The sequence below is a fragment of the Zootoca vivipara genome, chromosome 5, assembly GCF_963506605.1.
Source record: "Zootoca vivipara chromosome 5, rZooViv1.1, whole genome shotgun sequence".
Lineage (NCBI taxonomy): Eukaryota > Metazoa > Chordata > Lepidosauria > Squamata > Lacertidae > Zootoca > Zootoca vivipara.
Window position 1 is genome coordinate 6,602,003 of NC_083280.1, and position 25,041 is coordinate 6,627,043.

General features: G+C 44.1%; 1 protein-coding gene across 1 annotated transcript in view; it reads left to right on the forward strand.

Moving 5' to 3' along the window:
- Positions 1-19,364: 19,364 nt before the first annotated feature.
- Positions 19,365-25,041, forward strand: part of LOC118093816 (cytochrome P450 2J1) — a 50,443-nt gene continuing 44,766 nt past the window's right edge. Inside the window, exons 1-2 of the mRNA XM_060274302.1 lie at positions 19,365-19,616; positions 24,837-24,999. Of these exons, the coding sequence (XP_060130285.1) occupies positions 19,449-19,616; positions 24,837-24,999 (331 nt within the window). The 5' untranslated portion in view covers positions 19,365-19,448. The remainder of the gene's footprint in view (positions 19,617-24,836; positions 25,000-25,041) is intronic.

The window sequence follows — 25,041 nt, forward strand, 5'->3', positions numbered from 1 at the left end:
TCTTATCCTTTTATATTCTATCTATATCTTACTTCTTAATAAATTTATAAACTTCTAACTATACTTTTCTCTTACCATTGTATTATTTACAACCTCTAATTTTCTCCCTCACTTCCCTTATTCCTTATCTACTATACCCTTATTCTTTAAATAAATTTTAAATTTCATCCAATCTTCTTCCGCTGCTTCTTCGCTCCGATCCCGGAGTCTCCCGGTCAATTCAGACAGTTCCATATATTCTATCAACTTCTTCTGCCAATCATCCACTGTTGGTCAGTTACACAATCTGGTCTCTGAATCCTGTTGAATTAATCTCTATATTATTAATAATTATGTCATGTTTGATGCACACATCTTAGAGATTTTATTTTTGATTCAGCAGTTTATAAAGGGCAGAATTCAATGCACTTGTTCCATCAGCATAAGCACTTTTGTTGCACAGATAAAGTGCTTCCCCTTAGATTGGTCTGGAATATGCAGCTGGTGCAGAATGCTTTGGCTAGCTTGTTGAATGAATAACATACACCTCTGCTGAGGTAGTTGATGAGCTACCAGGCCATGTTCAAGGTCTTATTCTTAACCTATGAAGCCATGAACAACTTGAGACCAAGTTAACAGAATGAGACTCTGTAAGGTCTGTAAGGTCACTTACACTTATTACAGAATGCAATCGGGTGAAAATGAGCTTTTTTATTCTTGTTCCTGGGTTGTGGAATGCTCTTCCCTCTGCCATATGTGAATCATATGTGTAGTTTTGTTTCGTTTCTGTATTTCACGTAACACACACTGCTAAGAGATGTTTAAAACAGCAAGCATTTTAGAAACACCGTATTTTTCGCTCCATAGGACGCACCTGACCATAGGATGCACCTAGTTTTTAGAGGAGGAAAAGAAGAAAAAAAATTGCTTTCTTGAATTGTCCTAGGCTTCTTTTGCAAAGGGGGAACGCTCCATTTTTTAGGATCAGATCAAAGTTGCTGAGTTTCCTTGCAAAGGGAAAAATCCTGTTTTTATGGGGTTCAACTCACAGTTCTGCAGTTTCTCTAGGAAAGGGACCCATTCATACAGTTTCCAGACAGATAATCTAATCAGCCAGTCACATGTCTCCCTCTGCAGACAACAACTGAGGCCTAGGCAAGGGGCCGGGAAGGGAGCTAGCTCGCTTATCTCCCTCCCCAATCTCTTGCAATCAGCTGCTGAGCAGGTTCCTTTCCACGTGCTCATTCCCTCTTGTTAGCCTTTAGCTCTTTCTTTTTTAAAAAAAGCACGACCTGCCTTTAGCCCCTGGGCAATTTGGCTCCAGGGACCACGCATTCGCTCCATAAGACATAATTTCCTCTTACCATCTCAGGACTATTTAATTGCTCATCCTCTAACATTGTGTATGCCATCAAATGCCAACAGTGCCCTTCAGCTCTCTATATTGGACAAACAGGCCAAACCCTACGCCAAAGGATAAATGGACATAAATCTGACATCAGGAACCAGAAGACAGAAAAACCAGTAGGAGAACACTTCAATCTCCCAGGACATTCTATACAAGATCTCAAAGTAGCTGTCTTACTACAAAAGAATTTCAGAAATAGACTGGAAAGAGAAGTTGCTGAATTGCAACTTATCACCAAGCTCAAAACCATGGAGGGACCTGGTTTGAACAGAGATATCGGATTCTTATCTCATTATACATGATAAGCGATCTTCAGCCATCTCAACCCTTGCTTTTTCATGCAAAACCATTTGCAGTCGTTTGCGGTCATCAACAGCTATCAGTCAGTCAATCACCCATTTCCACCACCCTTCTGAGTGATCCCCCCTCCCCATCCCCACCCCTCCCCACCCCTTCTCTACATAAGTGCCTGGAAACTTCCATTTCACTGTATCTGAAGAAGTGTGCATGCACACGAAAGCTCATACCAAAATAAAAACTTAGTTGGTCTTTAAGGTGCTACTGAAGGAATTTTTTTTATTTTACTTAGGAGGAAAAAAGTGTGTCTTATGGAACGAAAAATAAGGCACTTTTAAAATACATACATACATACAAGCAAGGCATCCTGAATACCAATGCTCATGCTGTGTACAGGGATTTCAGGGGAAGAGCATGGAACATTGGTGACTGGTCTCCTCTCCTTCCCTCAGACCTTCTCCTTGCTCCTTGGTTTCTGCCCCATGTTTACACACATACATTACTGCTTTCAGATTTTAGACCATTTTATTCCTCAAGGAGGGATTTGAATGAGGAGAGGAAAAGAAAGGAGTAGAATAAGGAGTAGGGAAGGCATTTTAAAGCTTGGCAAGCAGCATGGTCAAAGGAAAGAACAGAAAGATGCATAAAGGGTTAATTGCTTGCCACGGGTGTAGTGGTCAATCCAAAAGTCCAGGTTCCCTTCATGACAACCCCCAAACCATGCCCCTTCTACAACTCTGCAACAAATATGAAATACTGATCAAAGCACAGATTATGACTTCAATAAGAAGCCACCATTTTCCTTCTCCCCCACCCTGCCTATCCTTGGTGCCGCTTTGCTGAACGTCCAGCCTGGAAGAGTTCTGGCGGACTCCCTCTCTCCCTCCCAAAAAATTTTTTGGCCATGATAAAGGGACTCTGGAATCGTTTAAAATATAAATGTCAGCCTGGAACATTGCTGCTGCTGCTGCTCTGCCAGGGAGTGTTTGGGAGGACTGCTCCCCCTGAAGCCCACTTCCACCTGGGGCTTGGGGCGGGTCCCCCACTCCTCCACAGCTTTTGAGGCTCCTGGGAGGCCTGGAACATCACTGCTGCTGTGAGTACTGGAAGGACTGCTCCCCCTGAAGCCCACTTCCACCTTGGGCTTGGGGCGGGTCCCCCACTCCACCACAGCTTTTAAGGCTCCTGGGAGGCCTGGAACATTGCTGCTGCTGCTCTGCCAGGGAGTGTTTGGGAGGACTGCTCCCCCTGAAGCACACTTCCACCTGGGGCTTGTAATTCTGATGTGTTTGTAACTTTTATTGTTTTTGGTTTTTGTTGTTTATCGTTTAGTTTGTTAGTTTGTTTTCTGTATTGGTTTTAAATTCGATTTTAAGGGGAGGGGTTAATTTTAGTTTGTAATTTTCTGTCTTTGTTTGTATTGTTTTATTGTATTAGTTTGTTTTCTGTATTGGTTTTAAATTTGATTTTAAGGGGAGGGGTCAATTTTAGTTTGTAATTTTCGGTCTTTGTATTGTTTTACTGTATTTTTTTATTTACATAGGTTTTAGGGAGGGCTTTTTAGTTGGGTGTGGGAATCTGTTAAATTTTAGTGTATTTGTAATTTTTATTGTTTTGGGTTTTATTGTGTTTTTTGTGTTTTTCTTTTGTTCTGTTCTTGCTGTTTTTTACAGAGGTTTTATTTTGTTTTTAAGGGGAGGGGTCAGGGCTGCCCGGGAGGGGGTCCCAGCAAGCAAAATGGCTGGGGCAGATTCCACAGGGGGTGATGCACTGGGACAACCGATCTCAGTGGTCACGGGTAGGAGGAGGAGTTACGCTAAGACCAGACCATGTCATTACCGAGGAGGCAGACTTAGTCGTTGTCTGAGGACTATCCCTGCCTCCGGGTCTGGTCCTGACCGGACGGATATTGGAATCAGCAAGGGATACCCACATGACCTGAAGGTGCTGCTGTGCAATGCCAGGTCGATGACGAATAAGACCACTGCCATTCACGACCTGATTGTGGATGGAGGATTTGACCTGGCATGTGTGACAGAGACCTGGTTGGATGAAGCCGATGGGCCCGTTCTTGGCGCTGCTTGCCCACCAGGTTTCTCTTATGCACAGCAACCCAGGCCATCTGGGCGGGGAGGGGGGGTTGCAGTGATTTTTAGGAAGTCATTAGTTTGCACCAGGCGTCCTATTGGTAAGACTGAGTTTTCTGAGTGCATGTTCTGGAAGTTGGGCAATAGGGGCAGTACAGGATTCCTTTTGGTGTACCGACCTCCCCGCTGCACCAAGGATTCCCTGCCCGAGCTGCTTCAGGTCGTGTCGGATGTGCTCCTGGAGACACCTAGCTTGGTTGTCTTAGGGGATTTTAACATCCATGCCGATACGACCTTACAAGGTGCCGCTCGGGACTTCGTGGAAAGCATGGCCACCATGGGGCTGTCCCTGAATAAGTCTGGCCCAACTCATAGCCGCGGACATGCCTTGGACTTGGTGTTTACCTCTATGGATGTTGGTGATCTGACATTAAGTAAAAGCGAAACAAAAGAAGTGCCATGGTCAGATCACTTTCTGGTGCAACTGGACTTCTCCACAACCCTTCCCCTCTGCAGGGAGGTGGGACCGATTCAGATGGTCCGCCCCCACTACTTAATGGATCCAATTGGCTTCCAGAGAGTGGTAGGGGATGTTTTATCCCATGTCGATGGCCTTTCAGCTGATTCCCTGGTGGCCCGCTGGAATGCGGAGTTAACCAGCGCTATTGACTGTCTGGCTCCGAAGCGCCCTCTCAGATTGCATGGAGCCCGGACAGCCCCGTGGTTTTCCCCGGCGCTGAGGGCGATGAAACAGTCATTGAGACGGCTAGAGCGCCGGTGGCGTAAAACTCATTTTGAATCAGACCGGACACGGGCTAGAGCTCAACTTCGAGCCTACCAAGTGGCAATGGCGACGGCGAAGAGGACCTTCTTCACCGTCTCCATCGCATCTGCAGAAAACAGCAGCAGGAGACTCTTCCAGGTGGTTCGCAATTTAGCGGAACCACCTGCTCCATCCGGGCCCAGTACGGGCCACATGATCTCCTGCAATGATTTTGCAAAGTTTTTTGCAGATAAAGTCGCTCAGATTCGGGAAGAGGTAGACTCCACCGTGGGAGCAGGGCCGGGGCGGGGGAGTGCTAGAGTCCTGTCTAGTCAAGTTTTGTGGGATCAATTTCAATCTGTTACCTCCGAGGATGTGGACAGGCTGCTTCGACGAGTGAAACCAACCACCTGTCTCCTTGATCCTTGCCCATCCTGGCTTATAAAAGCTAGCCGGGAAGGGCTGGGCGATGGGCTTCGCGGGTTGGTAAATGCTTCTCTCCGTGAGGGAGCCTTCCCAGACCCGCTGAAAGAGGCGGTTATTAAACCGCTTCTTAAAAAACCATCTTTAGATCCGGCCAATATGGCCAACTATCGCCCAGTCTCAAATCTTCCATTCTTGGGCAAGGTGATTGAGCGAGTGGTTGCTGAACAACTTCAGGCACGCCTGGAAGAAGCGGACCATTTGGATCCCTTCCAGTCAGGATTCAGGCCTCATCATGGGACTGAAACTGCCTTGGTCGCACTGGTCGATGATCTCCGGCGGGCTAGGGACAAAGGTAAGAGCTGTTTCCTTGTTCTGCTGGATCTCTCAGCGGCTTTTGACACCATCGACCATAACATCCTTCTGGACCGTCTAGAGGGCTTGGGAGCTGGGGGCACTGTCATGCAGTGGTTCCGCTCCTTCCTCCTGGGCCGTGTTCAGAAAGTGGTGGTGGGGGATGAGTGTTCAGACCCCTGGGCTCTCACTTGTGGGGTGCCTCAGGGTTCTGTCCTCTCCCCCATGCTTTTTAACATCTATATGCAGCCGCTGGGAGAGATCATCAGGGGGTTTGGGCTGGGTGTCCATCAGTATGCTGATGATACCCAGCTCTACCTCTCTTTTAAATCAGAACCAGTGAAGGCGGTGAAGGTCCTGTGTGAGTGCTTGGAGGCGGTTGGAGGATGGATGGCGGCTAACAGATTGAGATTGAATCCTGACAAGACAGAAGTACTGTTTGTGGGGGACAGGAGGCGGGCGGGTGTGGAGGACTCCCTGGTCCTGAATGGGGTAACTGTGCCCCTGAAAGACCAGGTGCGCAGCCTGGGAGTCATCTTAGACTCACAGCTGTCCATGGAGGCACAGGTCAACTCCGTGTCCAGGGCAGCTGTTTATCAGCTCCATCTGGTACGCAGGCTGAGTCCCTACCTGCCCACTGACTGTCTCTCCAGAGTGGTGCATGCTCTAGTTATCTCTCGCTTGGACTACTGCAATGCGCTCTACGTGGGGCTACCTTTGAAGGTGACCCGGAAACTACAACTAATCCAGAATGCGGCAGCTAGACTGGTGACTGGGAGCGGCCGCCGAGACCACATAACACCGGTCCTGAAAGACCTACATTGGCTCCCAGTACGTTTCCGAGCACAATTCAAAGTGTTGGTGTTGACCTTTAAAGCCCTAAACGGCCTCGGTCCGGTATACCTGAAGGAGCGTCTCCACCTCCATCGTTCTGCCCGGACACTGAGGTCCAGCTCCGAGGGCCTTCTGGCGGTTCCCTCACTACGAGAAGCCAAGTTACAGGGAACCAGGCAGAGGGCCTTCTCGGTAGTGGCACCCACCCTGTGGAATGCCCTCCCACTAGAGGTCAAAGAGAACAACAATTACCAGACCTTTAGAAGGCATCTCAAGGCAGCCCTGTTTAGGGAAGCTTTTAATGTTTAATGGATTTCTGTATTTTAATGTTTGATGGATTTCTGTATTTTAGAATTTCTGTTTTGTTGGAAGCCGCCCAGAGTGGCTGGGGGAACCCGGCCAGATGGGCGGGGTATAAATAATAAATTATTATTATTATTATTATTATTATTTAACACGTAGCCAGTGTAACCCACCTTTTCATCTACTTAGATGAGTGGGTGATTTTCTCTTTGAGAAATTCTTCATTATTCGGCATGCAGAGGGCTGGTGAAGAGGTCCCCAGCAGACACCATCATTGCCCCTGTTGTGAAATAATTGCCCGAGCCTCATCTCTGCCTCTTCATGTTCCACTACATGACTGATTACAGGTAGGTAGCCGTGTTGGTCTGCTGTAGTCGAAACAAAATAAAAAAAAAATCTTTCCCGTAGCACCTTAGAGACCAACTTAAGTTTGTCATTGGTATGAGCTTTTGTGTGCATGCACACTTCTTCAGATACACTGAAACAGAAGTCACCAGACCCTTATATATAGTGAGAGGGTGGGGCGGGGTATTACCCAGAAGGGTGGTGGGAATGGGTGATTGGCTGGTAGGTGTGGTAAACCTGTTGGTTTGAGCCTCCTGGATGTAATCAGGATGTAATTTGATGACAGCTCCACTCTTGTTAATTATAATGTCTGAGTTGTTCCTGAGATTATCTATGGCTCTCCTTTCAGCTTGGTTTATATTTTGTTGTAAGCAAAACAAAATCTAAACCATGCTGAGTACAAAGGCAAAAGAGGAACCCTGCTGGATCAGGCAAGAAAGGCCCCGTCTAGTCCCCCAAAAGCCTCCAAACAGGAAACTGAATGCAACAGCAATATCCTCACTTACAATTTCCAGAAAGTCATATCCCTAGCCACAGCATAGGCAGAACATAGCCCTTGTGGTTTGTACCCATTGATAGTTTTACCCTCCATGAACCTATCTGATTCTCTTTCTGAGCCATCCAAGTTGATTGGAATCACTACATCTTCTGGGATCAAATTCCATAGTTTAATGGAATTTGCTACCAAGGAGTGTGGTGGAGTCTCCTTCTTTGGAGGTCTTTAAGCAGAGGCTTGACAGGCACATGTCAAGAATGCTTTGATGGTGTTTCCTGCTTGGCAGGGGGTTGGACTGGATGGCCCTTGTGGTCTCTTCCAACTCTATGATTCTATGATTCTAATTCTGCAGAAATGCTGTAATGGTCCGAATTTAAGCCACTCCCAAGTATTGACTGCACACCAAAAATGAGATCTCTGGAACCATGACGTCTCTACCTCTAAGTGTGTGATTCTAAGGCACAACCAAGTTTTATGCTAGCCAGATTTGAGGGTGGGCACTAGAGCATACATATAATGCCCAGGGCAAAGATGGTGTTTTCAATTCCCTTTTCACTCAGTGCACTCTGCCTATGCTCAGAGATTTAGAGAAACCTTTTTAAATGATTGTTTGGGAAGTAATTGGGTTGCTTGGTTTTTTTGGGGGGAGGGTTAGGATAAAAGGTCATGCTGCTTCTGCTTGAGCAAGATTTTGGTGCTGTGGGTTAAACCACAGAGCCTAAGGCTTGCCAATCAGAAGGTCGGCAGTTTAAATCCCCGTGACAGGGTGAGCTCCTGTTGCTCAGTCCCAGCTCCTGCCAACCTAGCAGTTCGAAAGCACGTCAAAGTGCAAGTAGATAAATAGGTACCGCTCCGGCGGGAAGGTAAATGGCGTTTCCGTGTGCTGCTCTGGTTCGCCAGAAGCGGCTTAGTCATGCTGGCCACATGACCTGGAAGCTGTACGCCGGCTCCCTCGGCCAGTAAAGCGAGATGAGCACCGCAACCCCAGAGTCCTCCGCGACTGGACCTAACGGTCAGGAGTCCCTACCCTGGAGTATAATGTGAATTTGAAGTTGACTGGGAAGTTAAGGAGGAGGAGGTTAAATCAGCCATGATTGAGTGGGCTCAAGACCTTGGCTATTCCATTGAGATGTCCCAATGGGAAAATCTTTGGAAGGTAAATTGGAAGTTTACCGCCTGCTATTCCACAAGAGAAAACCTGCAAAAAATGCTGTATCTCTGGTACTTGACACCGCATAAGCTTTCAAAAATCTACAGGAATGAGAAGCAGTGGCACTATGTTTCATATATGGTGGACTTGCAGGAATGTTAAAGGGTTCTGGAATGATATTCATCTAGAACTTTAAAAAATGGTCAGTGTAAATTTCCCTTAAAAACCAGAATCATTCCTACTGGGCATCACTGGTACTGATATTCCTAAGGATATAAGAAAAGTTTTTTTGTATGCAACCGCTGCCGCGAGAGTGCTTATCTCTGGAAAAATAACAAAATCCCTACTAGAACCGAATGGCTTTTTGAAACTGAGAGAATACACAGAGTTAGATTCCCTCTCTGAAAGAATTAGAGATAAGCCCATACAGGAGTTCATATTAGAATGGGATAATTTTAAGAAATATCCGGAAAGTAGCTGCTATAGTCTAAAGATGGTACAGTAATAGCCTTTGAATGATTTCTGTAATCAATGCTGGTGAAGGAAAAAGACTTTAATATAGCAATGATGGTTTATTAAGTAACAATGACAAAATTATGTAATATGTGTAATTAAAAGGATAGCTGTATGGAGAGGATGGGAAGTCACAGGTTCATGAAGAAAATACATACCGGTAGTCGAAATTGAATGTAACTTTGGTAATCAACGATATGTTTATTTGATTGAACAAGACGATTATGATTTCATGTTGTACATTGGTATAAATGAACAATAAAGCAAAATTTTAAAACAAAGGGGGGAGGGAAGAATTGTGATCCTGTACAGTACATTTCCCCCAATTAATTTGAGGATAATCCAGTAAATGGTGAAAAAACCTCCCCCAAATCACTGCACTTTGGGCAGCGGATGCTTTGCATTGGCGGTGGGAGGTTTTCTGGCAGATGAACCAGACTTCCACTACTACACTCCTTTCTATGCCCCCTGGATCCCACTGTACCCTTTGGGTTCCAGAGAAGCTTGTGGCAAAATTTTTGCTCTCTTTTCTTCTTCTCATTTGGATGGGATTTCCATGCTCTGAAGGAATACTACTTGCTTCTGATAACTTCTTTGATGTTGCTTATTAAACATGCTGGCTGGCACCTTCTGAGCCCTGGTGGTACCTTTGCTGATCTGTGGTATACATTCTAGCTGAGCACCTAATATTGCAGTTTGAAAATAACTCCCTAGCATTCTGAAAATAGGATTTGGCCTGATGCCAAATTAGATCATTGTTCCATCTAGCTCAGTATTATCTACACTGACTGGCTGTGGCTATCCAGAACCTCAGACGAGACTGTCTCCCAGTTGTACCCAGAGATGCCATGGATTGGACACAGTACTATTTTTCTAGAAAAATAGGTGCCAGAACTCACCCAAACTCCTCCCTCCTCCTCCTCCTCTTCCTCCCTCCTCCCTCCTCCTTTCTTCTTTAGAGAACATGCCCAACCCAACCTTGAGATGCTGGGTCTTTTGCATGTACAATAAATGTCCTACCACTGAGCAACAGCCATTTCTCTTTCTTGGGCAGTGGCTGCTACTTTAAAAAATAATAATTTTATTTTTTATTTTGACAAAGTGATAATAATAAATACATAAGAATAAAAATGTGCACCCTGTTAGAAAATTCAACAGTTTAACTGCGCTGCAGAAAGCGTGCTGGGGAGACTACACGTTTTGGAAGTAATCAAAAAGAACATAAAAATATCTTCCGCTTGGTTTTAATTACAAAAACAACAGAAATTACATTAACTCTACAAAACATGACCCACCCACCTGGGTACTGAGAGAGGTACACAATGCTCTTAATATACTATACCCAATTGCTGACAGAGCTTAATTAACACAAACTTAAAAGCGCCTGCTTTACTGCCTCATAGCTGTAAAACTAGGTCATTATATTTACTCTGGCCTTTAATGAGATACACACCTTGTGAAACAATAAGGAACCTTAAGACTTAAACCATTCAACACACCCTACTCCCAAGACCATTCCATTGTAACTATCCAACCTCCCAAAATTTCAACACCTCTTATGATAGTTTGACCCCTTTCTGTTTTAGCAGCACAAATTCTACAAACACCTTCCGTATCTCCTGCATATTCCCCATCTTACCTTAATAGCACATGTTAATTTATCATTAATAGCTATATTAAGGGCTATTGCCATGAGGTCCTGGCTGAGGTCTTCATATGGGCATTTGCACTGGGCCTTTGCCATATGCAATTTAATTTCATAAATGTATGATACATATTTTTTCCAATGTTTCTGGCAGAAATCAGTCTTACACTAGCCAGAATTCTAATTGCAATTCATATTAATCAGATTTAAGGAATTAGCTTTGGTGGACAGAGTGCTTGAACAACTATGGATGGAGGCTCGTAACATTATACAGGAGGCAGCAACGAAAACCATCCCAATGAAAAGGAATTGCAAGAAAGCAAAATGGCTGTCCAAGTAGCGGGGGAGAGAAGGCAGGCAAAATGTGAGGGATATAGTGAAAGATACAGGAAATTGAATGCAGATAAAAAAAAAATAGCAAGGAGAGACAAGAGGGCCTTCTTAAACGAGCAATGCAAAGAAATAGAGGAAAACATCAGAATAGGAAAAACCAGAGATCTGTTCAAGAAAATTGGAGATATGAAAGGAACATTTTGTACAAGGTAAAGGTAAAGGGACCCCTGACCATTAGGTCCAGTCGTGACCGACTCTGGGGTTGCGCGCTCATCTTGCATTATTGGCCGAGGGAGCCGGCGTATAGCTTCCAGGTCATGTGGCCAGCATGACAAAGCCGCTTCTGGCAAACCAGAGCAGCACATGGAAACGCCGTTTACCTTCCCGCTGTAGCGGTTCCTATTTATCTACTTGCATTTTGACGTGCTTTCGAACTGCTAGGTTGGCAGGAGCTGGGACCAAGCAACGGGAGCTCACCCCATCACAGGGATTCGAACCGCCGACCTTCTGATCAGCAAGCCCTAGGCTCAGTGGTTTAACCACAGCGCCACCTGGGTCCCTAGATATGAAAGGAACATTTTGTACAAAGATTACCATAATAAAGGACAAAAGTGGAAAGGACCTAACAGAAGCAGAAGACATCAAGAAGAGGTGGCAAGAATACACAGAGGAATTATACCAGAAAGATATGGAGGAAGGTCTCGTACACCCCAGGTAGTGTGGTTGCTGACCTTGAGCCAGACATCTTGGAGAGTGAAGTCAAATGGGCCTTAGAAAGCACTGCTAATAACAAGGCCAGTGGAAGTGATGATATTCCAGCTGAACTATTTAAAATTTTAAAAGATGATGCTGTTAAGGTGCTACACTCAATATGCCAGCAAGTTCGGAAAACTCATCAGTGGCCAGAGTATTGGAGAAGATCAGTCTACTGTTGAGAGATTCATTCCCCATGTGCAGAGGCCCACGACCTCAGTTCCAGCAGAGGACCAGCAGGTGGAACTGCTAAGGTTGAGGCAGTGCAACTTTTGTCCTGTGAGGTTTGGACTGAGTTCAGAGGCAAAGACTTTTGGACACCAGCTGCAACGGCCACGGCCACCGGCAGCGAAGAGCAAACTCCTTGGGGTGCATAGCACCAGGGCTGTGGAACTGAAAAGTGTTTTGTTGTTTAACGTATTTTTCATTCCAGGTCATGAAGCCCACCTGATACAGCATGGCTTGTTCTGTTTCAGGTCATAAACAGAACGCACCATCCAGAAGAATGAAAGCATCATTGTGAATGGCTTGTTCTTTACCATGTTGTGATGTGATACATGGGTGTGTGTGTGTGTGAAATGGTTGAAGAGACATGTGATGTTATGTCTGCTAACCATTTTTTTTCATGCAGGTTGTACGCATGAGGCTCCCAGAGTGCAAATGTCTGCCACAATTTATGGTCAGGTGTACCAGTGGTCAGAACAATGCAAAAGGGGGGGAAGAGATAAGGGTATCTCACAGAGGCACCTTCTTGGTAATGGAGATGGTGATGTTGACAGTGACAGAGTGTACCTGGAAAAAGTCAAGATGCCAGTGACAGGGTCTGACATGTGGGTTCCAAAGTCACACAGAGCGAAATGCTCAGCAAACATAGCAAGGTTTTCCCCTGGATAGGAACTGTGACAAACCCGGAAAAAGCCATGACACCAATGGATGGGTCTGACATGTGGGTTGGGGTGTCACGAGGCAGGAAGCATAGATTCTTCCTGTGGTATGAAGGCATGTGTTGTTGTTTAGTCGTTTAGTCGTGTCCGACTCTTCGTGACCCCATGGACCATAGCACGCCAGGCACTCCTGTCTTGCACCGCCTCCCGCAGTTTGGTCAGACTCATGTTGGTAGCTTCGAGAACACTGTCCAACCATCTCGTCCTCTGTCGTCCCCTTCTCCTTGTGCCCTCAATCTTTCCCAACATCAGGGTCTTTTCCAAGGATTCTTCTCTTCTCATGAGGTGGCCAAAGTATTGGAGCCTCAGCTTCACGATCTGTCCTTCCAGGGAGCACTCAGGGCTGATTTCCTTAAGAATGGATAGGTTTGATCTTCTTGCAGTCCATGGGACTCTCAAGAGTCTCCTCCAGCACCATAATTCAAAAGCATCAATTCTTTGGCAATCAGCCTTCTTTATGGTCCAGCTCTCACTTCCATACATCACTACTGGGAAAACCATAGCTTTAACTATACAGACCTTTGTCGGCAAGGTGATGTCTCTGCTTTTTAAGATGCTGTCTAAGTTTGTCATTGCTTTTCTTCCAAGAAACAGGCGTCTTTTAATTTCATGACTGCTGTCACCATCTGCAGTGATCATGGAGCCCAAGAAAGTAAAATCTCTCACTGCCTCCATTTCTTCCCCTTCTATTTGCCAGGAGGTGATGGGACCAGTGGCCATGATCTTGGTTTTTTTGATGTTGAGCTTCAGACCATATTTTGTGCTCTCCTCTTTCACCCTCATTAAAAGGTTCTTTAATTCCTCCTCACTTTCTGCCATCAAGGTTGTGTCATCTGCATATCTGAGGTTGTTGATATTTCTTCCGACAATCTTAATTCCGGTTTGGGATTATGAAGGCATGAACAGAGTACTAAAGCCTCATACGGAATTGATTTTACTCACTAGGGATGTTGAGTGCACTGCAGGATGGGGAGGAATTCTATGTGTTTTCCTAGGCCACCCCTATGCTGGAGACTTACATAGTAAGGCTTTCACTGTTATAAATAGCAAGTATGCTCAGGTGATTTTCCACTGATACAGTGAAGGACATGTGCCAGGTGCGCAACTTAAAAAGAGCTACAAAGGGTGAAAAGCCCACCAAGTATGCTCAAGAGTTTACTAACACTAACACGCTGTTGCAGATTTACAGTATATTCCTGCGTATAAGACTACTTTTTAACCCAGGAAAATCTTTTCAAAAGTCGGGAGTCGTCTTATATGCCGGGTCGTTTTATTAATACAGCGAGTATATCCCAAACTCTATATTTTAACTGGAAAAGTTGGGGGTCGTCTTACACGCCCAGTCGTCTTATACGCCAGAATATATGGGTACCTGTGGTTAGTGGCTCAACACATGTCTTAAATCTCACGGTCCAGAGAAGGGTACAGAGTTTGTCCTCAAGAGACGGTAAACTATGCCCATAGGCTGTAAGGGTAGACACCATTTCCCTGAAGAAGGAAACTGGACCACGTCCAGAGGCCATGTGTGCCAACATTGTTTCCTGAGAGAGGAACGTGGCTAGGGTTTAAGTCCCAACAAAGCCAACTGTGTAATTTCCTGATAGTCAAAAAGGCTATGACGCCAAGACTAGTCAGAAGTGCACGATGGTAAGGCCCAAGGCCAATCAAGTTGCTGGTAGTTCCAAAGGTTCATAAATCGGGGGGGGGGGGGTGTTGAGAGATTCATTCCCCGTCTGCAGTCATAGGATTGTTGTCTGTCATATGACTGTATGTGTTTTCATTCCACAGAGTGCAAGTGACGTAGGCAGGATGTTTGTCTTATTGTGTTCCTAAGTGGAACTGTTGTTCCTTTGTTCTTTCTCTTTGCTGTCTGTGAAGCTAGAGAGAGAGAGCCATGATGAAGAGCTCCATGTGTGTTTGTATGTAAATAAAGTAGATTAGCAAACATGCTGTGCTACTGAGTTCTGTTACACTACTGTGCAACCTCTGCGGATCCCTAAAGTGTGCTGGTGTCTTCTGGCACCAGTCGCTGTGATGTTTGGGCTGGAGAATGCTTATGAAGCTCCTGAACCATTGCCCAGGAAGGGGAGAACATGCCAGCTGGGCACATGTCTCTGCAAGGGTCCTTCTCATAAGTAGGCCTTTACCTGACATCTACATCCCAATCCCAAAGAAGGGCAGTGCCAAAGAATGCTTCAACTACCACACAAATGCGCTCATTTCACACGCTAGCAAGGTTATGCTTGAAATTCTACAAGGCAGGCTTAAGCAGTATGTGGACCGAGAACTCCCAGAAGTGCAAGTTGGATTTTGAAGGGGTAGAGGAACCAGAGACCAAATTGCAAACATGCGCTGGATTATGGAGAAAGCTAAAAGCTAGAGAGTTCCAGAAAAACATCTACTTCTGCTTCATTGACTACGCAAAAGCATTTGACTGTGTCGACCACAGCAAACTATGGCAAGTTCTTAAAGAAATAGGAGTGCCTGATCACCTCATCTGTCTCCTGAGAAATCTCTATGTGGGACAAGAAGCTACAGTTAGAACTGGATATGGAATAACTGATTGGTTCAAAATTGGGAAAGGAGTACGACAAGGCTGTACAGCCATACCTCGGTTTAAGTACGTTTCGGTTTGAGTGCTTTCAGTTTAAGTACTCCGCAGACCCGTCTGGAATGGATTAATCCACTTTCCTTTCAATGGGAAAGTTCGTTTCAGGTTAAGTACAGACTTCCGGAACCAATTGTGTACTTAAACTGAGGTACCACTGTATGTTGTCTCCCTACTTATGTAATTTATATGCAGAATTCTTCATGCGAAAGTCTGGACTGGATGAATCCCAAGCCGGAATTAAGATTGCCGGAAGAAATATCAACAACCTCAGATATGCTGATGACGCAACTTTGATGGCAGAAAGTGAGGAGGAATTAAAGAACCTTTGATGGTGCTTTGATGGTGTTTCCTGCTTGGCAGGGGGTTGGACTGGATGGCCCTTGTGGTCTCTTCCAACTCTATGATTCTATGATTTTAATGAGAGTGAAAGAGGAGAGCGCAAAATATGCTCTGAAGCTCAACATAAAAAAAAAAAAAACTAAGATCATGGCCACTGGTCCCACCACCTCCTGGCAAATAGAAGGGGAAAAAATGGAGGCAGTGAGAGATTTTACTTTCTTGGGTTCCATGATCACTGCTAGGGCTGTCTCAAGCCGGTCGGGCGCCCTGGCGCCGTGGCACGGAGATTGCTCCGGCGCCCCCGCCCTGGTAGGTGGGCGCAGCATGGCTTCCGCGCGGCTTTGCCGTGCAGCGCCCTCCTGCTGGCCTGGTGCCCTGGCACCCTGCGCCACCGAGACTATCCCTAGAGCCGGGCCTGATCACTGCAGATGGTGACAGCAGTCACGAAATTAAAAGATGCCTGCTTCTTGGGAGAAAAGCAATGACAAACCTAGACAGCATCTTAATAATAATAATAATAATAATAATAATAATAATAATAATAATAAAATATAATTTTTATTCATTTCCCATTAATAAAAAAAAAGAAAAAACATCATAGGCAAATTTTACACATTTACATCCAATAAAGAAAAAAGAGAAGAAAATATAAAAAGAAGAAAATATAAAAAAGATAAAAAAGATAAAAAAGATAAAAAAGAAAAACATGAACGGAAAAAAATTCTCTTGATTCTAACAATTATCATAAAAATTTGGACTTCCCCAACTCCCCCCCCCCCCCCGGGTTCCCTAATTATTATCATTAAAGCAGTTTTCACATTATTTCAATACATCCATTTAAATTTATGACTTTACACATATAATCATATATTTATTTATTCATTTTCTACTCTTCCAAATCCTCAACTTAATCCAATTCTAACTTATCATTCTTATATCTAATATTTCTTCTCTTAACTTATTATTTTTTACCAGGAATGTAATATATTTTGATTCTTAAATAATCTATCCTCCTTCCTTTTAATTATTTTATTTAAACTCATCCCCCCTACTTCTGAAACTGAATCTCCCGGACAATTCACTGAATTCCATTTGTCGTACCCAATTCAAACCATACATATCCATCCATTAAAAATAATCTTTACATAATCATCCTACTCCCACCCTTTCCCACATCCAACACCTATATTCTTTCCACAGCTTCTGCCGCCCCTTTCTTGCTGCACCTATTGCCCAACCCTTCCCCTCTTCCTTTGCACTCTCTTTTTGCTCTATATCACGAAACCATTTCTTTTTTCCCCTTTCCCAGTGCCCTCCCTGAACCCCCCCTCTCACTGGGAGTTCAGCACTGACCACTGTCTCTTTTTTGAGGTCTCCTTGAAGTATAACTATGTCCTGCCCCACATCTGCCACTTGTGGGGTATTGTGTTCTTCATATTCCTCTTCTTCCAGAATTTGTATTAATTCATCTTTCATTTCTTCATTGTTTTTCGAGTTAAATCCTTCCTCATTTCCATTTTCTATAATGTCTCTATCTCTCCATAGTCTGTTGATCTCTTGCAGCTGTTCTTTGTTTTCCTTTAGTTCCTGTTTAATATCTGTAAGCACTGAGAAAATCTTTTGCAAAACAAGTTCTTGTGCTGTTGCTGTGGCGACGTCCTTCTCCTGCATCTCAAATTTCATACACATCCAACGAGTTAAGCGACCGGAAATGGCAGGGATCAAATTCCAACACAAAATTCGTCATTTTTTAGGCTGAACTGGGTGCACTCTTCTTCCATTTTTTATACATATTCCACAAAATCCCCAAATCCAAATCAATAATTTCCACTAGTCAATATAAAAGTCCAATTCTTTATTAAATCCAAATACTTTCACTGAACCATCCAGGGACTCAGGTCCAGCTTTTAGAGGGACTTTCTTTTGCCAATGTCACTATTTTGCAGGCAATCCAATTTAAATCAAACCTCTCCCCTGTGCCTGCTACAGAGGAGCTCTTAAGTCCACTTCCTGATAAATTGAAGGTTTCCGTCCCTTTTGACAGCTAAGAGCTAATTGACTGCTTCGCTGTCTCTCAGAGGGTGGCAATCAACTTCCTTTTTAAATTGCCCCGTCTCCAATTCTTCTTTTCAAATCAAAGTTTTTTCCACAGGCTTTACCAAATAATCAAATTCTTACTTTAAAGGAAGAATCCACCGCTCTCCTCTGCCGGCTCAGAGCTTCAGCCCGTGAGGGAAAAAATGACGCTCAAAATGGCTCCTGCGTCGCCTGGCTCTACTCTCTCCGGGGCTCTTCTCGAACTTACCGGGAGGTAAAGGGGCCGCAAATGGAGCACCGCTGAGCTCTTCATCCCGAGAACGCACAATCTGGGGCTCTTTTGGGGGGCTGCGTCACCCTCGCGGCTCTCCCCCCCCTCACGGAGCCAGGCTGCCTCAGAGACTGCTTAAAAAGCAGAGACATCGCCTTGCCGACAAAGGTCTACATAGTTAAAGCTATGGTTTTCCCAGTAGTGATGTATGGAAGTGAGAGCTGGACCATAAAGAAGGCTGATCACCGAAGAATTGATGCTTTTGAATTATGGTGCTGGAGGAGACTCTTGAGAGCAGTACATGTGAAAAGGATCTAGGAGTCTTGGTAGACCACAAACTTGACATGAGTCAGCAGTGTGATGCAGCAGCTAAAAAAGCCAATGCAATTCTGGGCTGCATCAATAGGAGTATAGCATCTAGATCAAGGGAAGTAATAGTACCACTGTATTCTGCTCTGGTCAGACCTCACCTGGAGTACTGTGTCCAGTTCTGGGCACCACAGTTCAAGAAGGATACTGACAAGCTGGAACGTGTCCAGAAGAGGGCAACCAAAATGGTCAAAGGCCTGGAAACGATGCCTTATGAGGAACGGCTTAGGGAGCTGGGTATGTTTAGCCTGGAGAAGAGAAGGTTAAGGGGTGATATGATAACCATGTTCAAATATATAAAAGGATGTCATATAGAGGAGGGAGAAAGGTTGTTTTCTGCTGCTCCAGAGAAGCGGACACGGAGCAACGGATTCAAACTACAAGAAAGAAGATTCCACCTAAACATTAGGAAGAACTTCCTGACAGTAAGAGCTGTTCGGCAGTGGAATTTGCTGCCAAGGAGTGTGGTGGAGTCTCCTTCTTTGGAGGTCTTTAAGCAGAGGCTTGACAGCCATCTGTCAGGAATGCTTTGATGGTGTTTCCTGCTTGGCAGGGGGTTGGACTGGATGGCCCTTGTGGTCTCTTCCAACTCTATGATTCTATGATTCTATGATTCTATGAGTCCCATGGACTGCAAGAAGATCATACCTATCCAATCTGAAGGAAATCAGCCCTGAGCGCTCACTGGAAGGACAGATCGTGAAGCTGAGGCTCCAATACTTTGGCCACCTCATGAGAAGAGAAGACTCCCTGGAAAAGACCCTGATGTTGGGGACGACAGAGGACGAGATGGTTGGACAGTGTTCTCAAAGCTACCAACATGAGTCTGACCAAACTGCGGGAGGCAGTGGAAGACAGGAGTGTCTGGCGTGCTCTGGTCCCTGGGGTCAAGAAGAGTCGGACATGACTAAACAACTAAACAACAACAATTAATCAGACTTCCTCTCATCTGAGTCACACATGTAAGAATGATTAAAGGGTTTGACTGTGGCACATGACTTGGGATCACATTCCAAGGCTACTTGGATATGATGTCAGAACACTTGTCGCTTATTTCTTTTTAATGAGAGAGTATATAAAGAGAGAGAAATGTCGATTTCTCTGAGGAAAGCAAAAACTCCTTAGAGAAAGAGAGCTGAACCTAACCAGGAATCCCAAAAAGTATCAAGGAGAAAGAGAGAAAGCAAGGGAAGGATGGAAATAGGGGCATTTTTAATAGTTCTGCTGGTGGTTCTTCTGATTCTGCGCTTCCTGAAACAACTCTGGTCAAACAGGCACTATCCTCCTGGACCTCTCCAGCTTCCTCTCATTGGAGGCCTGTGGCGGATTGGGGTGAAGCTTCATGATGATACTTTAATTAAGGTACTTATTTCTAACTCAGTCTAATATGAACAATTGTTTTACCTATTTCCCTTCACAATTATGATATTTAAGCTTAAAGAATAGTAAGGATTAAAACAGGAAATGTCATGGCTACAATCAAGCACAGAATAAAGTGTGATGAAACATTTACTGAAACTGGATTTAATTAAAAATCACCCAAGGTTCCATTGCGAGAGAAACGTCATTCATATTCAGGTCACACAGAATTTTTATGAACTATTTTCATGTGTAGTAATGTCAAGTAAAAGGTGGCTAAATAAAAATTTAATAAATGAAAAATTCTACAAAATAAACAATTCATTTATTTTTGAATAAAATCAGTGAACTAGGTAATCTGAATTTGTTCATTCCAGGCACTGCTGCTATGTTACATACAAGGGTGTTAGTATAAAACCATACAAAAGTTGAAAATGTGCATTCAAAAATTACCAATTGTTATAGGAATTCTATTGTTATAGGAATTCTACTGTCCAACCACTGTCTGGTTGGACAGTGTTCTCGAAGCTACGAACATGAGTTTGACCAAACTACGGGAGGCAGTGCAAGACAGGAGTGCCTGGCGTGCTATGGTCCATGGGGTCACGAAGAGTCGGGCACGACTAAACGACTAAACAACAAATAGGAATTCTAAAGTCTAAAATATAGAATAAATGTTGATAATTGCACAAGGTAAACACACATACGTAAGTATATAAACCACATGTCTAAAATAGTACAGGAGAGCAATCCCAAAGCCATCTTGGCTCTCCTAAAGAATCTCAATATTTCCTCTGCCTCCTTAATCCCCCTTGCTTGAGAACATGTAGGCAGATAGCAGTCAAGAGATGTTCCTGAAGGGATTCCTCTCCTATATCAATGAACCTCCTTTGTATTAATTGTCATTGTTTGCCCAGATGCTCTGCATTGAGGAATGTCTGACGGGCATCCACATTGTCTTATCAAATGCTAATGTTTTGTGTAAACTGTGTCTGGAACTATGTAAAACTTGCTAAATACTCAGGAATATCACATCTTGGCTTGCCTGAGCCACAGTAACCCCACCTTGTGTGTAATGCAATTTCTGACTGTGTAGAGGGCATAGTTTGCATGTCGACCACAGCAAACTATGGCAAGTTCTTAAAGAAATGGGAGTGCCTGATCACCTCATCTGTCTCCTGAGAAATCTCTATGTGGGACAAGAAGCTACAGTTAGAACTGGATATGGAACAACTGAGTGGTTCAAAATTGGGAAAGGAGTACGACAAGGTTGTATATTGTCTCCCTGCTTATTTAACTTATATGCAGAATTCATCATGCGAAAGGCTGGACTAGATGAATCCCAAGCCGGAATTAAGATTGCCGGAAGAAATATCAACAACCTCAGATATGCAGATGACACAACCTTGATGGCAGAAAGCGAGGAGGAATTAAAGAACCTTTTAATGAGGGTGAAAGAGGAGAGCGCAAAATATGGTCTGAAGCTCAACATCAAAAAAACCAAGATCATGGCCACTGGTCCCATCACCTCCTGGCAAATAGAAGGGGAAGAAATGGAGGCAGTGAGAGATTTTACCTTCTTGGGCTCCTTGATCACTGCAGATGGTGACAGCAGTCACGAAATTAAAAGACGCCTGCTTCTTGGGAGAAAAGCAATGACAAACCTAGACAGCATCTTAAAAAGCAGAGACATCACCTTGCCGACAAAGGTCCGTATAGTTAAAGCTATGGTTTTCCCAGTAGTGATGTATGGAAGTGAGAGCTGGACCATAAAGAAGGCTGATCGCCGAAGAATTGATGCTTTTGAATTATGGTGCTGGAGGAGACTCTTGAGAGTCCCATGGACTGCAAGAAGATCAAACCTATCCATTCTTAAGGAAATCAGCCCTGAGTGCTCCCTGGAAGGACAGATCGTGAAGCTGAGACTCCAATACTTTGGCCACCTCATGAGAAGAGAAGAATCGTTGGAAAAGACCCTGATGTTGGGAAAGATTGAGGGCACTAGGAGAAGGGGACGTCAGAGGACAAGATGGTTGGACAGTGTTCTCAAAGCTACGAACATGAGTTTGACCAAACTGCGGGAGGCAGTGCAAGACAGGAGTGCCTGGCGTTCTATGGTCCATGGGGTCACGAAGAGTCGGACACGACTAAACGACTAAACAACAACAACAACAGAGGGCATGTCCTCCTTCTGCATGCCAAAATGCAAATCCATAAAAGAGATGTTTCTTTTTGGTTCTGGTCAATCTTGTCTCCTTACAAGGAGTGGAGGGAACTCTGTTGCAATGAAAAAAATAAATATCTGCCTTGCTTTCACGGCATCCTGCCTCCATCCATTCATCTCTTACCCATCATAGACTTAGGGGACTCAGTCCCTTGGGGAGTTGGGCAGCAAAAGCCAACCACACCTATTTTTTCTATATCACAATTGAAAAGATAAGTTGTTGTATACTCAGTTGCGGAAAACCCTCTTTGTCACCTGGGACGATACGCCGAGGGGCGCATGGACGCCGTGCGCGAGTTGCAGCTCGTACCGATGCCGCGAGCGGCACCCATACTGACCGCTCCACAGCTGGGGGGAGGCAGCGGCCCATCTTGTCACCCCCCCATGGTGGCACCTGGGGTGATCCGCCCCCTCCGCCCCCCTCTTCGTACACCACTGAGTATACTGTTACATGTTATGTGCTTCCTCAGCGTATGTTTATAACCAATCAGAGAATTAACATGAAAAATCTTTACCTCCCTTCTTTCAAATCTTCTAGAGCCATCACTTCTGGTGTATATGAACATTATATATATATATATAAACCCACAGCACTGACCACAAACACATAAGAAAATGCATTTTTAAAAGAGTGAGCACAAAGATTACTCTGCATTCATGGCAACACTTCAACAGATACAGACCTGCATATGCTATTCCAGCTGTTAAGCCTGAAAAAGTCTTCATCTTGTTCATTGGAAATGCAAACACTTAAAAAAAAAGCCATTCAAAGACTAATATAGCAAATTGCATCTCTGCAGTAAATGCTAATCTCCAGGTAACACTCCCAGCAAGAGCAAAAGGTCAGTTCTGTGAAATCAGCATCAGAGAGTCATTTCAAAGCACCAGCTGCAGCTGTGAGACTAATGGCACTGAGACAGGAAGGATGCACAGGATTTCATCTTCATTAAAAGGTTCTTTAATTCTTCCTCACTTTCTGCCATCAAGGTTGTGTCATCTGCATATCTGAGGTTGTTGATATTTCTTCTGGCAATCTTAATTCCAGTTTGGGATTCACCCAGCCCAGCCTTTCGCATGATGAATCCTGCATATAAGTTAAATAAGCAGGGAGACAATATACAGCCTTGTCATACTCCTTTCCCAATTTTGAACCAATCAGTTATTCCATGTCCAGTTCTAACTGTAGCTTCTTGTCCCACATAGAGATTTCTCAGGAGACAGATGAGATGATCAGGCACTCCCATTCCTTTAAGAACTTGCCATAGTTTGCTGCATAGCTGCCAAGTTTTCCCTTTTCTCGCGAGGAAGCCTATTCAGCATAATGGAAAATCCCTTAAAAAAAGGGATAACTTGGCAGCTATGGTTTGCTGTGGTCGACACAATCAAATGCTTCTGCGTAGTCAATGAAGCAGAAGTAGATGTTTTTCTGGAACTCTTTAGCTTTCTCCATAATCCAGTGCATGTTTGCAATACTTTCATATTAGTTTCTATATTATTATGTGTGTTGTTTGTATCTGCCAGATGAAGGACACTTATCTCTGAAAGACACTGCACAAAACAAGCAGCTGAGCTAATGAAATAGTTTATTGCAATATACTCTGGAGTTTGTCCTCCCACTCTTTCCATGTATGATGCAACATGGCCTAGAATGCTATGCACTTCTCCTCTTCTAACAGATTAATGGACAACAAGTTCACCTGGCAGTGTAGCAGGAGATCATTCCCAGGAAAGCCATGGGACTTTTGTAGCTCATATGTGGAAAGACACGAGACAATATTTTATTTTGTTTGTTTGTTTGTTTAATACACACACACACACACACACACACACACAATAATAATAATTTTTATTCAATTTTCCAATTAAACAAAACACACATACACACAAACATACACAAAAATAAAACTTATTAATTCCACCATATATTTCTCATCTAATCTCCTTTTGCTCCGCCGAGCTGTGACTTCCCTCCCTCCCTCCATACGGCTTTGTTATTTTACTCTTATCTCGCAGTTTTTTGCAAACTCAGTTCAATTTCGTAGGATTAATTTCAGTCCTGCAAGTGTCTTTAAACTTGTACAGTTTTTCTCCATATAATCAATGAATTTACTCCATTCTCTCTGGAACTTTGTCTCTCCCTGGTTTCGGATCTCACAGGTCAACTTTGCCAGTTCAGCATAGTCCATCATTTTTGTCTGCCACTCTTCAATAGTCGGTACATCCTGCGTTTTCTACTTTTGGGCTAGTGTTTAATACATTTATAAGCCAAATTACTCAGACATGTATTTCTTAATTCCTTACCACTTAATTCCATCCTCTTTTTATTTCCTCACCACATATTTGTATAGTGGCTCAACAACTTTGGACTACCCTGCCTAAATTTCCCTAAAAATTTCAATGTGTGGGTGACAAAAGAAATTCCACATCAGGTACGACCTTACCTTGCTACGCCTCTGCTGCTGTGACCCACCGTGGGTCATAAACCTGACCCAGTGCTCTAGCCAAGCTTATACCAACCTGATGTGCTCCAGACTACAATGCCCACCTGCCCCAACCAGTATGGCCAATGGTCAGGGATGATGGGAGTTGCAGCTTTACAGCATCTGGTGGGCTACAGTTTCCACATCCCTGCAGAAAATGTTTTTATGATGATGATGATGATGATGATGATGATGATGAAGAAGAAGCCTCTGGCAATGACTGGCTCATCTACTTGCCTGTCACCAGATGGCTGGAGACTATGAAGTGCCTCTCTGCTGCTCTGATCCCATGCAGGGAAAACACAGGCAGGAGGGAGTAAAACAAAGGGGTTGGAATGAAGGAAAGAAAGAAAGAAAGAAAGAAAGAAAGAAAGAAAGAAAGAAAGAAAAGGAGATGATGGCAAGAGAAGAGAACATAGTGAGATCCTGCAGAGGTGAGGAAGGCTGAAGCTCACATATTAAGTTGAAATAACTATCTGAACATAGTATTCCTCTTCTCTCTTTTGACCCAAATGGTAGATGGCAAAGCAGTATGGAAACATTTACACCATTTGGGCAGGATATCAACCCTTCATAATACTGTCTGGATTCCAAGCAGTGAAAGAAGTGCTCATTGACCACTCTGAAGAATTCGACGATCGACCACAGACTCCTTTCCTTATGGATATAGCAAAAGGAAAGGGTAAGTAGTGAAGAACGAGAAATTCTGCTGGTACTTTCCCCG